The 16751-nt window shown below is 35.6% G+C and overlaps 1 protein-coding gene across 6 annotated transcripts in view; it reads left to right on the top strand.

Moving 5' to 3' along the window:
• The window catches only part of MICU3 (mitochondrial calcium uptake family member 3), a 56675-nt gene that overhangs the window by 5933 nt on the left and 33991 nt on the right, over positions 1–16751 (top strand). For all 6 annotated transcript variants that reach the window (XM_064511111.1, XM_064511110.1, XM_064511109.1 and 3 more), the window contains exons 2-5: positions 6479–6632; positions 11098–11129; positions 11849–11927; positions 15876–15923. In XM_064511111.1, coding sequence (XP_064367181.1) covers positions 6479–6632; positions 11098–11129; positions 11849–11927; positions 15876–15923 — 313 coding nt within the window. The remainder of the gene's footprint in view (positions 1–6478; positions 6633–11097; positions 11130–11848; positions 11928–15875; positions 15924–16751) is intronic.

The following is a 16751-nucleotide window of genomic DNA, read 5'->3' as shown; positions in this document are numbered from 1 at the left end:
TACTTTTATCTACGTGGGAGCATATTAAATAAGCCTGAAGTCAAATATAAACGAAGGAAGTAAGGAACAGCATTGCTTTGAAAACCTTTTTATTTTAATAATTCGCACAGATTCTCACTGATGGAAGACAGATTACTTTGCAAGGAAAAATTCAAAGAAACTGACTCTCTTGAAATAAATTAGTTAAAGATTAAACTGCTGTAACGTAACATATCTTTGACTGCAAGCAAAAGGTACTTCTAGGAGTAAATGTTGGCTTCTTTAGCTAAAATAGTCTCACCTTTGTGTCAGTCGGAAAAAGCAAAAGAACACTGATTTGACTTGGAACACTGCAGAGTTTTGTTTTATGCAATACTGTTGGAGGTTTATGCCTTGTATACACTTGCACACACAACACACTTTTACCAATTTGTTTTGTAAAATATTTTGTATTATTTGTAGATATTCTTGGAAGCTGAAAGTTGGAGTATTGTTCTGGCTTTTCGTAATTGATTCTGTCAGGATACTTCTGCAGAGCTTTATCAGCCTGTAGGCATCAGTTTTCCTAATTTTCAAACAGCAAATCCTGTATATGGCATTTCAGTTTACCTCCATGGGAAAACTAGATCTTTTGCCACAGAGTAAAATTTCTGAATTACTGACTTAATGTAATATGAGACTAATACTTGGCAAGGAACATTTCTTTTGTGTTTTTTAATAGGAAGGGTAATGGTGTCATTTTTCACCTTGTGCACCTTATTTCCATTGAACCTGATCCACCATCCATTTATTGATATTTTCAAATAGTTGTAGAGGACATAACTGCTGCATGCTCATCTCTTATGTTAGGCCATCTTACGGCAATGCAGAGTTATTGCATGAATTTCACCGTGTGACCACACAGGTTAATTGGCATTATACCAAATTCAGCCAGGCCATATCTCTGAGGTAAGACTGCTTGTAAGACAAATATGGGACCAGAAACGGAGGTTAAACCATGCTTCAAGGAAATCTGAGTAGCACACTGAAATCCTTTGGTGAGAATACTTGGCTTTCAGGGCTCTTTGAGTTGTCTCTGCTGATAGACACGCTATGCTAGGGATGAACCCAAAACGGGAGTGAGTTTTGAACAGTAATTTTGCATGGTAAAAAGCATGAACTTGCCTCCCTCAAGTCTGCTGTGAATAAAGGGATAAAATAATTCATTAATGGATTAGGAAGGACATTATTTATCATGAAGTTACAAACATGCGCAGAAGTGTTTTATACGTTTTATATGTAAAAAAAAAATCATTTTGATATCTGGAATGTAGCCAGGTATAGGGCAAAGGATCCAAGCTGTGTAAGGGAGGCCAGTGTTGTTAAACGCAGCCCTGTCCCTCTAAAAGAAGTTCTGCTAGGGATGCTTTCACTTGATCGAATTAAAAATGCCAGCTGTCCATGATAAAGATGCAGCTTTAGACTGCCCTCTGTAAATGCAGTACTTCTAGAAAGTAATTTTTAGGAATTACATTAAGTCCTTAAAATACATGATGTTAATGAGAGAGCATCATCATCGTTATAATTTCGTTTGCATATAATAATTTTGAAACTTCGTAGGCCTCTTTCCGGATGTTTTAGGCTGTTCATAAGTACATTTGAAGCATATACTTACAGTGGAAGCACGTGTAATTGAAGTGTAATACAGTCTGTTCAGAAGAAATTCCCTGCCAGGTTACTATTTGGTCTTCAAGTGAATTTTTATTTTCCATGTTTTGATAAGCTGACATAAGAATGCATTTGCTTCTGGAAAATGTTTCCCTCTAAATGTTTCATTTGTCTGGTGGTGGTTTACGTACAAGCACTGAATTCATCTAACCTGTTCTAGAAATTGTTTTAAAATATCTTGTCTGTGTGAGAATTAGGTAAGTGTATATGCATATATATTTCTGTGGTACGGAATTTTAAGAACAGCAAGAGGATAGGCCAAGGTCAGGTTATTTTCCTTGTCAGCTGGAGTAAAGCAAGGTCACGAGAGCCACATGCTTCCTGCTGTTGGCTTTGGGGGAGGTAGATGGAAGCCAAGGCTGTGCACAACAGTGCATAACACCCCACAGTGGTACTGTTGGGTCGGTTGCCTCCGTGATGCTTGTGCCGGGCTGTAGTGTAGCATGGTAAGGTGTTGGGGCAGGGGGGAAACCTAGAGCAACACGGTAGTAGAGTTTGGGAGAGGAAGAGGCAGAAGGATAATAGCTGTGAGCTGTTTGAGTGCCACTTTAAATGCTCAGATTTTTGTGGGAATACAGAAAAGATAATAAAAACACTATGAATGTTGATGAACCTAAGTCTTACCACTTCTTCTTTTATTTCTTTAGTTGTGAAGTTGGAAGGATGAGAGTTATGGATATCAGCTAGATTCGTGGTTTCAGCTGTAGGGCCATATTTTTTTCCCTGGAAGTTCTGTTAACCTAAGTAGCTCCATATACATAAGCAGGTGATACCAACCTGCTACTCTTAAATTTCACATAATACTGCTATTGGGAGATTCATGACATTCGGCTTGAGGGAAATGGCTGTGTCCAGTTTTTAAAAGGCAGAGAGCTATAACACGATACAAGATCGTTGTAATTAGTAGACAGGATTGCCAAGAGGATTAGTAAACAGAAGCATAAGAAAACCCCCCCTCTTTTGTGTGTCAGAGATGTACTTTCATGAAAGTTTTTGAAGATTGTTGATAATTACTGAGAGATTTAGTCTGGGTAAGCTCTTAAAACTTCAAATAGAAATTGGAATCTTATTGAATCCTACTCACTACTTCTTCAACACTGCTTTCCCGGAGGTACTCAACGTCTACTTTCTCCATCTGGTTGATGTGTCTGCTAGATTTGATACTAGTACTGCTACAGTGGTTGCCTCGCTTGGGCCTGAGTGCAAAATAAGTCAATGAGGAGTGACTTACGGTGTCCCTAAAATTTTCGTAGCTGCCTTGGTGGATTATCATCTGCTAATGTTGGGAAGAAATAAAAATATTTCATAATTATATATTAGAAAGAAATCCTTAAATGAGTACCTGAAGTGGTATGGATTGAGGTCATACTTTAGAATATCTTGACTTTTTAATTAATGTATTAGTTAATTCCTAATAATTAAAGATTTTATGAAAGAGCTACTGTATGTTTCATGAATTGGTAAGTAGTAGTGGAAGAAGGAAAGCTTTGAACAAGAAATTTGGACTAAAAGTAATATTATTCCCAAAGACAGTTTTGTTTCTCCATTCACTAGAGTGTATATCTAGAGTCTTCTGCTGCCAGATCCTGCCTAGCTCTTATTTGGACACTTTTGTATGAGACCAGTGATCTAATACAGTAAATTAATTCCTGTATACACTTGCTTTAATTCATGTTAGATATTTAGCAGAAACAACTTTGTTTGATTCTTTTACATGAAACTACAAAATTCAAAATAAAAATGGTATTTTTATTCCTCAGAATAAAATTATGCTTGGTTCCCCATCGGTTCCTAGTTTCCCCATCAGTTGAACCTGAAATAGGCACACCCTGCTGCTAAAAAAAGTGATATTTTCTTGCCACTAAGCTGCAAGTTCCTGTGGCCTAAGTTCTGGCACAAATACTGTACTTGTGAGAAGGATCCAGGAACTTATCTAGCTTAAAAAAATACCACCACCAAAACAAAGTTCTCAGTCAGATCAGTTCCCTTACCCAATGTGGCACTTAGCAAAGCAAGCAGAAGTGCCAGAGCGGGGGCATGCAGAGTACTGAGTCTTTAGGGAGGTACTGCTCTTTTTGGTGGCAAGTTATACTCATGTCAGCTTAAAATTATTTTGAGCTGGAGGGTGAAATGCTGACATTGGCTATAGTTACAGGGAGAAGGCAGATTGGCTGAAATGGAGCAGAAGTTAAGACTTTGCAGATCTAAGTACTGACATGAGTTAGGTTTAAGCGTGTCTTGAAAATTCTGCATTTGCAGAACATTATTTTATTCTTGTAGTAGCACAGAGCACTTAAGATAATGTTAAAATATGTGTCTGAAAATTTAGCAAATGCTTTTCTAAGTGTTTCAAGGGAAATTTAAGCAACAGTACCTGAGACAGTGTGATTTCTCACAGAGCAAAGAACCTCAGCATGGTCTCCAAATATTAGCAATGATCAAAAAGTAAGATGACATTCCTTGAGTGCTACATTATCCACAGATTCTCCTGATTCTGTAAGATTATGATTGATTACACGTACTGCCTGTGTAACGTGGCCTTGAAGCAGTTTCTTCTCTGAAAGTAGACTTTGCAACAATATTGCTTACAATCGCTTACTCATGCTTACAGCCTGCATTTATTCAAAAGCATGTTTGTACGCAGTAATGGTAAAAAAAATCTATGCATCAGAAATAAAATATATCATTAAACTTCAAATACAGGAATAATCAGTTATGTCGCTACAAGCCCTACCAAAAAATTGAGTTAACGTAAATCTTACGGGAAGCATTAGCTTGAATGCCACTGGGCTACAGAGGATCAGCGTGACCATAATATTCAGACAATGAGGTAGCACATAAATATTTTGGCTTGCGTATTGGTATGTATGAAGAGAATTCAGCTTCTTTCTGTCATCCCAAAGTAATTTTGTTGGTCCGGTTGTTGGAAAATATTATTTTGTTCTATATTTAATTTGGTAATCACTTGAAAATGATAAAACATGGAAGACCACAGAGCCATGTTTTAAAGCTGCTTTTCAGGTAAAGGGGTAGAATCTGTTATATTTGTATAAATTAGTGTACTGAAAATTAAGTGATTCTGTAAGCATTTCTGTTAAACTATTACTTTCTATGACATTTTTTTCTAGTTAAACTAAATATGATTTTTTTTAAGCCAAATAGAAGCAGTGATTAGAGAGAGTGCAGAAAGAGAACTATGTAGTCAGTAGTCTTTTTCTTTCCAAGAAAGCTGGTAAAATATCCTATATATAATATTAAAGTATTATGGTTCATATAAATAGAATCAAGAGTTCGAGAGGGTTTTTGTTACACTGTTAGATATGTGTAGGGCTTTGGGGTTGTTTTTCCTAATAGAAAGTGATGCATTCATTTGTGATATGTCTATTCTACAAACGTAATTTAAACTCTTAGTTACAACTAAGGCCACGACACTTACTTTTGTTTCACTGCAGTAATCTTACTAATGTGTTACTTTTTCAGACGACTGTTTACTGTATGGAAAACAAGAGATAAGTGAACCTACGTTTTCACACCAGATATAAATGTGCCTTTCCTTCTAATCACTGAAATCTGAACCCCATTCTTAAAAAGGGGGTTGAAAACCAATTTCCAATTGTAGTTTAAGACTTCTTGTCTCTTAGTAGACATTACCTGTAAACATCTCCCAGCTTGTTCTCTTTGTATTTAGATGCCTCTCTAAAAACAGACTACATTTGGCTGTTTTCTGAGCTGTTAAAAATAGGCATCAGTTACTGATCTGCTACCTGTTGCCTTTGGTTAGTTTGTTTTGACACCTAAAGAATTTTTGAGACATGTGAAATGACAGTAGTGAGGACAATGGCAGTATGGACACTTTCATTGAAAAATACTGCATTCCTGTTTTAGCGTAGTGGGAAAAGTTGGCTATATCATTGTTCTCCCTTTTATGAAGCTGTTTGGTTTTGATTTTTTCATTTCTGAATAGCGAAGTTTAGGATACTTCTGTTCCCTTGAAGGTACTGATTCCACAGAGAAACTTGGTTGGTTATGGAGCTAAAAAACTTTTCAGTTAGTGGTAGCATGCTTTCTATTATAAGACTTGACAGTGTAACACAATAATGTAATAATTTAGAACACTTATGATTTTATATTAATAAGTTTACACATAGATTAGTCAGGTGGTAGATATACCAGATACTCCTGGTATTTATACACTCTAATGAGTTATGTGAATTTAATGCCATATAGTACTTCTGTAACTCTGGAGGAGTAACTCTGCTGTTCTCCTCTCCTTCTGTTTCCCCAGGTACGGTAGCTTTGATTGCGTTAGGTATGTGAAACAGCAGTGTCCGTGGAAGTTTTTACACAGGGGTGTGTTATGGAGGTGCCTTGCTTATTGTTGCCAACAGCTATGTTCTGTGCTAAGAAGCAATACTGAAAAAGTATGATTCCCTTCTTTTCTGTAGATTTCAGGCAATTGAAATAATTTTAACTGAGTCATGACTTTAGTCTGACTGCTAGTTACATGGACTTTCTTGAGTTAAAGTTGCCTTTTTTTCTATGGCTTGTGAGCAAGAGTAGTCTCAACAGTTTTCATGCATGTAGGTTTATTGCTAAGATTACAGAAGATTGGAAATGATAGCAGTGAAATCCTGATTGTAGTCTTCAGCTCTTAACATACAAAAATACCTGGATGCATTTGACTTTACTAATTATCACCTTTATGTTTACAGTTTCCTTACAGTGAATGGCAGTGTCAATTGTAAAACAATACTTTTTCATCCATTGAAATTGTTTTCTTCTATCTTTGAAGGTTACAGAAGACAGATCAGACCTTGAAGACTTGCACCTTTATGCAACACCTCGGGAGCAACGGTTTCGTAGGTTTGCCAGTCTAGAATTTGAAGGACAGCTATATATGACTCCATATGACTTCATTCAAGCTGTCACAAATGATGAACCCAAACGTAAGCAGACATTTCTTATTGATGAAATTGCTAGGGAAAATGCTAGTGGTGTATGTTATTTTTCCATTTGCTTTTGGTTGCTACTTCTGTTTCTGATTGTGGCGAAAAGATACTGAGTCTTCCAGAATTTCATTTTTAAAAGTATCCAAGCATCCTGACAATCAGCATCCTGACTGCCATTAGGTTGTAAACATCTATATACTACTTTCTGATTCCCTTAGAAGTTATTAGGTAAACATTCGTGTCTTATAGATCACACATAGCTCAGTAGGCATGAAAGACAAGAAGTCAGTTTGCATTGTTTGTATTGACTCAGTTAAAATTCTGGTTTCTTTCTAAGCAAGCTAGTATTGCTATAAAACTCTTGCATCCTTCTCTGTGTGGCTTCTGTGTAAATGGGCAGGCAGGATATGAGTTCTCTTAAATAACTTAGGATAGCTTTGCTTTACAGTTTTCCCCATTTTAAATTGTCTGCTATCTTTTTCCCCCCCCTTTTTTTTGCCATATAGAGATTCTAGAACTATATCATGGCCTTCTAAATAACATACTTTGAGTAGGAGTTTCAGTCCCTCAGGGGATCCACTTTCTGCATTTCAAAGTTGCCAGAGGCAGCACTACGTGTTAATTAAATTTATGAAAATTAAAATACCATCTTTAGTTCACTTACTGTCAATTCTAGCTTTAAATGTCAAAGACTGACTAGATAGTAAAGTGAAATGCTACAATCCATTTCTGATCTAGTTTGATTTCCTGGCCCTCAGGCTTACAATGTGCTGGTAGCAGAACACAACTTCTGGGAAAAGTGAATATGTTGCTTTGCTCAGGTGTGACATTTATGATAACTCACCTTAGGTCTTTCTTCCTAAAATCTGCAGCACAAAGCTAATGTAGAGAACTCTCAAAAACAGCTGAAACAGTCAGAGGAGAGCTTAAAGCTCTGGGCAGATGTTAGTTCTCTCTGTTCTCTTAGCAGTAAAGAAATAGAGAAAAGGATTCAGCCATGGCACATCAATGATCAAAACTTACGTAACTTTTGAATAGAGATACAATCTTCTTTTAACAATGAAGAAGTCAGAGAAGGTAGGGCTTACATGCTAAAAGCTTCAAAAACTTTGAACCTCTTACCAGGAAGCAGTTCTTCATTCTCTTTTTTTTCTCTGCAGTTAAAAGAGAGAAAGCAGATTCCTTATCACAGAAATTAATGCAAATACACACCCAGACTTTGTATTTCCTCTGCCCACATCCCCAGGTCTTCCTCTTTCTGTTACTGTTGAGTTGGGTTTTGCCAGTCTTTCCCTGGGCAGCCCATCCCCTAACATAGCTAGATATGGTCATGGAGCATTTGTAGCATATTTTGGATATTTTTTAGGGGGGAAAAATAACCATTCCACTTTAACTTACCTTTAACTTAGCTTATGATAGTTTGACCAGTCTGACCACACTGCATATGTCTGGTATGCTATTAAGATGGTGCCATGCTAATTAAATTTATGCTTACTCTGTTGGTATTCCCCCACTGCAAATATTCAGGTGGGAGGGAAAAAAAAAAAAAAAAAAAAGAAGGGAGACACTGTGAGTCAGAACTTGAAGATACTATACCCTAGGCAGTTCTACCTTCTAGTGCAGTAAGCAAACTGCTGCTGCACTTTCATCTAAAACGAACACCAAGGTCTCAGCCTCACAGCAAGAGAGTCATCGTTAGTCCTCGGTTTTCCTACGGAAGAAGTCCGCTGACTTTAGTTGCACAGGTGTAATGTCAGGTCTTCATTAATTCACTGGCCCTCATAATCTGGCTGAAAAGTAGATGACCTGTCCTGTTCAGTAACCTAGTGGCTTATTTGGGTCTAGCGTTGAGCTCACAAGGATCCCACGCCAACGAAAAAGAGGTCTGGAGTTAGAACAGTCTGCGTTCAGAGTAGTGAACCTTGTTTGTATCGAAATCCTGGTTCACCCAATCAGTCTCCGAGACCAGAGGTATAACTAACCTGGATGTCTTTTAGACTGGTTTTAGAGACTAGTTTTAGAGACTTCCTGACTGAGATGGTTATATTAAGTGATAGTGTATATAGTGTAAAGTAAATAGAAATGGGTGACTTCATTATGGTGAAAGTCATGTTGTCTGGGACACTTTAAAAACATGTTAGGCAGAAGGCTGACAAGTAGGAAGTAATAGATGAAGTAGGTGACCTGCAGGTATTCCCGCATCCAACTTCTGGTCTCTGAATGTGTTAGTTTTCATTTCTGTACTGCAACTTTGTCAAAGTACTGCTTCGTCAGTTTAGGCAAGTCTTAATTTTCTGTCTTGCTCTATTGAGGTTAGTATGTTTAAGGAAAGTGTTTTTCTGAATGAAATAATAAATGCTAAACATCATATTATGATTTTTGTAATCATTTTGGTTTTGTTTTAAATTGTAACTAATTGGGTCTCTGCAGGCTGATGTACTATGATATCTGTATCTTGTAGAAAGAAGAACAGACACTTGGATTTTTTATGGATGAAGACTAGAAAGGTCTTGAGTTTTGTCAGAAAGCAAAAATGCCCTTTGAAGAGTAATAATAGTAGCTCTTTACCTCTGCTTTACAGAAAAGCTAATAATGCTAGACCTGAATGAGATTTCTGATAGAATGAATGCATCTATTGTGATTGATTTACTCTGGAAATCTTGTAAACCCTACAAAACTCAAGAGGGTGTTCACTTCCTTTTTTGATTAAACACTGACTAATATGGTAAAAGTATATTTTCTTTTATGAAATGTAACTTTTGACTCCAGACAGTCATTATAAAAAATATAAAATAAACAGTGTGGTTAACTTCATACTCCTGTCTTTATGATACAGGATTTCATTTGGGGAAATCTATTATGTATGACTATTAAAAATTTTATATTTTTATCATCTGAATAAATGTTTATATTTTCAGAAAGCCAATTGAAAAAAGAGGAAATATATTTTGTTCCCTTTAGGTCTAGTTTGGCTAACTATAACATTTAAGTCTAATACTTAGCTGTTAAAACTTCACATTTAAAACTTCACTTGCTTGTCTAGAAAGATAAGCCTGTATATATTTATGACTGGAAAATTATCTGATTGGAAAGTTAGATATATTTATTGACCTGGTATTTTTTTTTAATAGGCATAAATATAAATCAATCTTTATGACAAAGGAGCTTGTTCTGTAGTGTTTTATTTTGGTATTTTGAGACAAGACTTTAATTCACATTAAAAATATTAAACTGAAAGGTATATAAAAATATGTTAGCTCATATGATGTTGCTTCATATAACCCCACTTAGTCATGGGAGAAGAAGAGATTCACAAGCACCTTAAGCGCTAACCATGACTGAGATGTAAAACTAAAATTTCAGCAAGTTTCCATGAACTAATGAAAGACCATTTTATGTAGCTTCTGTATCTTGATTACTGTTTAATGAAATAGGAAGTCCATTATGAGGAAAGGATTTGTAATGCCACAAAGTGTTCTGCTGTATAAAAATGAGCTGTTATCAATCAAAAGATCACAGATTTGACCATATAATAAGCAATTTTTTTGTAACTGTGAATTGTAAACTTGCCACCTCGCCATCTAATATTCACGGTGTGTTGATACCTTTAATACTGAGTCTGTGTAAAAGTGTGTTTTGAGAGGGCAGTGATGGACCTCAAGTCTTGAATTGCTGGGTGATTTTGGACAACTGATGTCAAATGCCAGTATCTCCTTTTTTTTTTTTTTTTTTCCCTCACTCTCCTGGATTCTGTCATTTAAGGGTTTAGGAAGAGAACATTTACTCAGTGTTACTCTTTATCAGTTTTCAGTTTTAATCACCAGTTCATGGGCTATTCTGAACTAGAGGTCCTCTCCAGCTCTCTGTTAAAATTGATTGTGAAAACTTGAGCTTGAGAGAGGCTGTTAAATGGCAGCATGAATCTCTGAGTGACTAGGAATGGCTGAAAGAAGTCTTAGCTTCAGATGTAGTTTCAAGGATTTTTCTGTATTTGCTTTTAAAGGTTTGAGTACTCCCTGAAGCAGGCGCCAGAATCCACCTCTCCCCTACAATCAGGATTGTAATGCTATAACTACTAAATAGCAGTTTCAGGATATTGATACCACAGATTAACCTGAATTCTTTCTATTTCCTATTTAGTGTTGTAATGGTGCATTTTGGAGATAGAAAGTATTTTGTCTAACTGAAGTGGAGTTTGATTAAAAACTGTACATTTTAAATATTTCTGTGAAGTTAGGGATCTAGGTAGATATTAAACTAATCTTTTTTAATAACATAAACAAAATGAAGTGAATTACTTTGAGCCAGATTATATTGGTTGAAGATTTGTCTCGTAAAGTAAGCAGGGTAAAAAGCACTTCTTTGGCTACAAAACACTGAGTACAGAGGCAGTCTGATTTTATGACATCACATTGGCATAACTAAATTCTGTGTATTCACAACTTTTTGTCCTTTCTTGCAGATGCTAAAAAGTGGAGATCCCTTTCAAAGCAGGTGGGCAATAATTCCTGTGCTGTTTTACAACCACAGACTTGGCTACAGTTACTTTCTTTTATGATGTAAACTTGCAGTCACATGAGAAAGATGAGACTTTTTTCATCTTTATCAAAAGGCTGAGACTTTAAATCCTTTATTTTGTCATGTCAGACTTACTTGACTCCAGAATCTCACAGATAGGTGAGCAGCTATGCCTGCTATTTTCACTTCACTGACTTTTCTCACAATATTTTTTTACATTTCTGCAGCTGCAGGAACACTGTATCTGTGTCTCTGCATTGACAGTAAAGTATGTTTATGTTCACTGGTGAAATTTGCTTTAGTTCAGATTGTGTTTTAAAAGAAAAGTTACTTGGAGCTTGTATCAAAAGCTTACTGAAATCAAAGGGGGGCTTTTTCTTGGCTTCAGTGAACATGGACAGCAGTGAATAATTTCAGCAACAGATTTATTATATGTCTCCAATTCTACACATACTCATATCCATGCAGATTTGCTCAGATGGGCAATTCGTGAACTAATCATACGTGCTTAATGTATGTATGTGCTTGAGCACTTCTCAAGTGATTATGATAAACTGTAGTTAAACTAACTAGTAGATCTGCATGCAGTTCCATGTCTTGCATCTTGGTTTCGTAGCATTTACTGGTGATCTGATACTGTCTTCCTTAAATATTCAGATATGTCTATTTATGTTTCTAAAATCTTGGTTTTTTAGGAACTGAATCAAATACTTACGGAGACACCACCAGTTTGGAAAGGGTCGTCCAAACTCTTCCGTAATCTTAATGAGAAAGGTGAGGGATGAGAATTTATTTTCCTGAACCAAATTATTACATGTATTATTTTTATTGTGGCTAAAATAAACTTGTACTTATAGTCTGAGTCCCATCTTCAAAAAGTAAAAAGTCATTGTTTTCTACATTTTGAGGAATAGAAAAGTTCCCTTTGGTCTCCACAGTGTTTAATCACATCATCTTGCAGCTAGCCTGTTTAAGTGAATTGGTACTTTAGAATAAACATTTCAAGTCCAGTTTGTCCTAATGAGGAATCATCTGTAGAACATAGAGAGTTTTCTGATAAAGAAACATCTCTTTCCTTTTTTAATAGGTGCAATGATGTGATTATTTGTAAAGACAGTAATGGTCAATGATACCACTGAATAAGTGCTTTCTTCACAATATTAAGAGGCAGTTTCAGAAATCCTGTATATCCCTTTAAAGTCTGCAGATCTGAGTTTCGATAACTTTTAAAACTTCCAACTATCCAAAATGTTATTCGGTAGGGGAAAAGCTCCAGATGTCACCTTTTTTTTTTTTTTTCCCCCTCCTCCCTTAATAAGCCACGTTCACTTAAAACGAGCAGCCACAAATAATTGCTTTAAATAAAGCTGCTTTATAGATATGTAAAATATTCATGCCAACAGCAAAATTTTAGTCAAACTCATGCATTTAATTCAGTGAATCTAATTCAAATACAGCTAAAACTTACAAAATGTAAGTAAAGTAATAATAAATAAAGGTAAAGTTAGTAAGCAGCAGTTCTCTCTAGAGAGAGGCGGAAACTGGCACACCTCTTTGCCTTGTAAATCCTTGTATTTCCTAGCTCTAAATTGCTGTCTATACAGTCAAAACAGCTGACTCTTGAAATATTAGTTACTTAAAAAATTCAATCTCAAAATCTGTTAAATCAATACATTATCTGTGAAAAAACACATCTAGCTGTTACACTCATTAAGTCTGTAATAAAATGTCTCCAACATGTAGTGTCTTGATTCAACAGTATCTTACTCCAGTTTTCTACCAATGAAACTCTACAGAAACTGATGGAATTAAGAGGATTTAAACTGGTCCAATAAGCTGGTAATTAGTATTAAACTTTAGCACTTGCGTAGCTTTTCAGCGTGCTTTACAAAGCAAGTGAGTTCCATTATTCTGTTTCACAGATGATGTACAAAGAGATGATGGATCTTTCATAAGGTCATTCAGTTAGCCAGTGACAGGAATAGAAATAGAATTAAAGTCTCCTTCCTTAAAATTTGGTGTTTGTTTAGTACATGACATTAACCCAACTAGATTGATTTATTTAGTCATTTTCTTTAAAGCACGCACATTTCAATATGGAGCAAGTAGCAAAGACCTCAGTCAATTTATTTTGCCATAGATTCATTTAAATCAGTTGAGCTATGCAGATTTATGCCAGCTGATCCTGGGTCTTATTATTTACCCTGGAGTGACCTCTGTCTTTTATTTCTGATCATCATATAAGCATTTCTTTCTGTGCAGTTGTCATTTCAGAGCATTTGTCCCATAACACTCAGAGCAATCAACCAGAGCTATCTGTCTATAGCTACAATATACTGGTACAAACAAAAGGAGGGAATGCTTTCAAGGCCTTTTATATTGCTTTCTTCATACCTGTGACAGACTACTTGACAATTGCACTTCCTTCCTCGTTTTTACAACAAAGAAGGTGTCATCAAACAAACTCTAAAATACATTCTTTTTACATTTATTAACTGGCTATTAAAAAATATTTTACATCTCGATATCAAAACCTCTGAGGTATCTGATTTCTTGATATCTGCTTGTCCAAACGGATTCAAGTAGGCCTTTGAAATAGAATTTCTGCAAGATGCTATGTAGATTACAAAAGATACAAAGCGTAAAACATGTTATTTAAATGCCTGCATTTAATCTTGAATTGCTAATCTTCAATGTGCAATGTTCAAGGTGGCATTAAAAATATTTAATATTCTTCCTAACTAGATTTAGTGGCAGTAGTAGAAGCTTAGGTCTAAAGACGTAAACTCAGTCTAGGATCAAAAGGTAGGAAAATACCTTTGTGAATGGAATGGAAGTGGGAAAGGTAAAGTTTCAGTTAGTAAATACTGTGCATTTTTAATGATTCTTTCCAGTATGTTATTTGGTTCCTATGATAATTTAGTTAGCTGTCTTTCTTCTGTTTTATCTTTGTGGTCTAGTCTCTGTGATACCTGTGGAGATCTCTGTGGTTGTTATTTTGTTCTTGTTTGTTTGAGGATGGGAGATGAGATGCTCAGGGAGACACTTCTCTTTCAGGATGGTTAGCATTTAGGGAGGACTACTGTATGATCTAAGTTTTTGGGAGATATTTGGACAGTGGTATCCAAGAGAAATATGGTTGAGATTTTTTTGGATGTCCTTAATAAAGTGATAGTGAATGGCTGCTGAGAGTCGCTTTGGAGAATGTGTGAAGAAATTTATTCAAGCGTTATGATTTTGTTCTTAAATCTATTTTATGTCCTTTGTTTTTACTTATGAGAGCTGCAAATTGTTGCTGTGTGGGAAATGTGGAAATTATGAGTCAGGCTTTTGTGGAGTCACAGTTGCAATGGTTTGGATTCTTAATTTTATCAGTGTGCAGAAGAAAAAGTAGGAAACAGCTTCTGATGTCAAAAAAGCTAATTTTTTCCCCAGTGGCTTTGCCTCACAGTTGATATTAACTGGCTAGAAGGAGTAGAAGAAGCTACATCAGCATATTCTTTGGATACAGGATCAATGGGTGAAACCAGAACTGTGCATGAATCAACTTTTGCTGAGGCCCCCAAGCATGCATGTATTGTTGGACAAATTTTGGCACAGTGGTTCAAGCCAGGTGTTTGGTACATCATTTTGTTATTAGAGAATGCAGACGATGGAATACTGGGATTGATTTTTTCAGCCGTTCCTGAAAGGAGGAAATCTCCTCCACGAATCTGAGAAGATGACAGGAAGTCCTCTTGAATATCATTTCAGGATACAGTTAATTTGGAACTTTTTTTTGCTATAAAGTGTCAGTGAAAAGTATCAAAGTTTCTTATTTCGGCAGAGTCGGAAATACCAACATTAAACATGTTCAGTAACTGTAACATTCACATGGATGACATAATATTGGAATTTTAATTTTGTATCTGTTTTAATGAAGAATATTCAGGTGACTGTTACATAGTTTGTCATGTACTCTATCTGGTGTTAAGTCAGATTTTAAAAGATATTTGGGCATCCAAAGTTGTGGCTGAATTTTTAGAAAAACTTTCGCACTGAACTAACTAGCATAGAATATATTCCTTATAGATCTTGTGAGTGTAGAATAGGTAATACAAATGTCTTTAATAGGCCTTTAAAATATTTAACAAAATTTACACGTTCATTTAATATGAGTTTTAATGTAAATTTCAGGTCATTAGTATCAAAATGTGCTTATAAAGACAACTAAAAAGCCCAAACCTATGCTTTCGCAAGTAGTGTGGGGCCAGATTTTCAATGAAGATACAGTGTGCATTTACATTTACCAAGCACATTTTAAAGTCAAGGAATGTATTGAAACAGCAGGTATCAGGAGGGAGCACTACTGAAGTTCTGAAAGAAATGTTTACATATTCTTGGAGAGTGGTCTCATTAATTATAGGTGAGGTTTTAGGAAAGACAATCAAATACATCATTTATATTAAATTCTAAGAATCTAACCAGCTTCTATTGAGGTGACTGTAGCTATTTATTTGTCTTACCTAATGTATTCTTCCCCTAAAATACTCAAAATAAATAAAAAAATATTTTAGACAAATACCTCGTTGACCAGCTTGAATACGGTCACATGTACACAAATACCATTATACATATCCACGTGTACAAAAATGCTCCTTCTAATACATATATCTAGTATTCACAAGTTTAGGAAGGGAAGACAAAATAAACCTAATATGATATACCGTTTTTTGTCTTCAGGTGTGATATCTTACACAGAATATTTGTTCCTCTTATGTATTTTAACAAGTAAGTATTTGGGGGCAGGGGGAGGGGGGCAACTTCCTTACACTTTATAAGCTCCAAATGTATTCCTGTACATTAATCAGAATATTCTTTTCTTCTCTCCTGCCTACCCCAAAATGGAAAAAGTTGTATCATGCATCTCTATGTCCATGTGAACTTCTCCTGTCCTACTAAAATCTTGTGTTATGTTTTAAGTGCTTTCTTATCTAAGACAGCTTTTACTGAGTGATGCAAAAGTTCAGCCATACACTTCAGCTGAACCCCAGTTAAGAGATTATCTTTATTTTCTTCTTTGAAATTCCTATAAAACATCTGGTTGAATTTATTAAAGTTCATAAAGGACATTGAATATATGGAGAAGAAAAACATATATATTTTTAGTGTTTTGTTCATCTGTTAGTGCATAATGGGAGACATCAATGTGACAATCATATCGATATCTATTTTTCATTTTAGAAAATCTGTCAAACTAAAGTAAATGTTTATTGATATAAGAAAACACTAACAAAACTAAATACTTTCTCTTCTACCACCTGTGAAAACAAAGTAGAAGAACCTTAGCTAGAGTAATCTAAGCCTGATACAGGCTGTGTTTTGATACTTTAAGAGGTGCTTTTGGAGAAGGAACGAAGTGTTTAATTTGTCTTTCATTAGTAAGTAATTAAAACATTTCTGTTGGATTCATTAGGGTTTTCTTCAGACATGGTTTGGATTCTGGGTCTGAATCAGGCAGAGCAGGAAGTTGACCCTAAACTCTTACCATCCCTTAACTACTGGACCAGTGGATATTCTTTCATTATTTGTTTAGTGTTATTTATCATCTAACTAACT

The sequence above is a fragment of the Dromaius novaehollandiae genome, chromosome 4 (assembly GCF_036370855.1).
Source record: "Dromaius novaehollandiae isolate bDroNov1 chromosome 4, bDroNov1.hap1, whole genome shotgun sequence".
NCBI classification, from domain to species: Eukaryota; Metazoa; Chordata; class Aves; order Casuariiformes; family Dromaiidae; genus Dromaius; species Dromaius novaehollandiae.
Note: the sequence above shows the minus strand (reverse complement) of the source record. Positions and strands in the feature narration are given on the sequence as shown.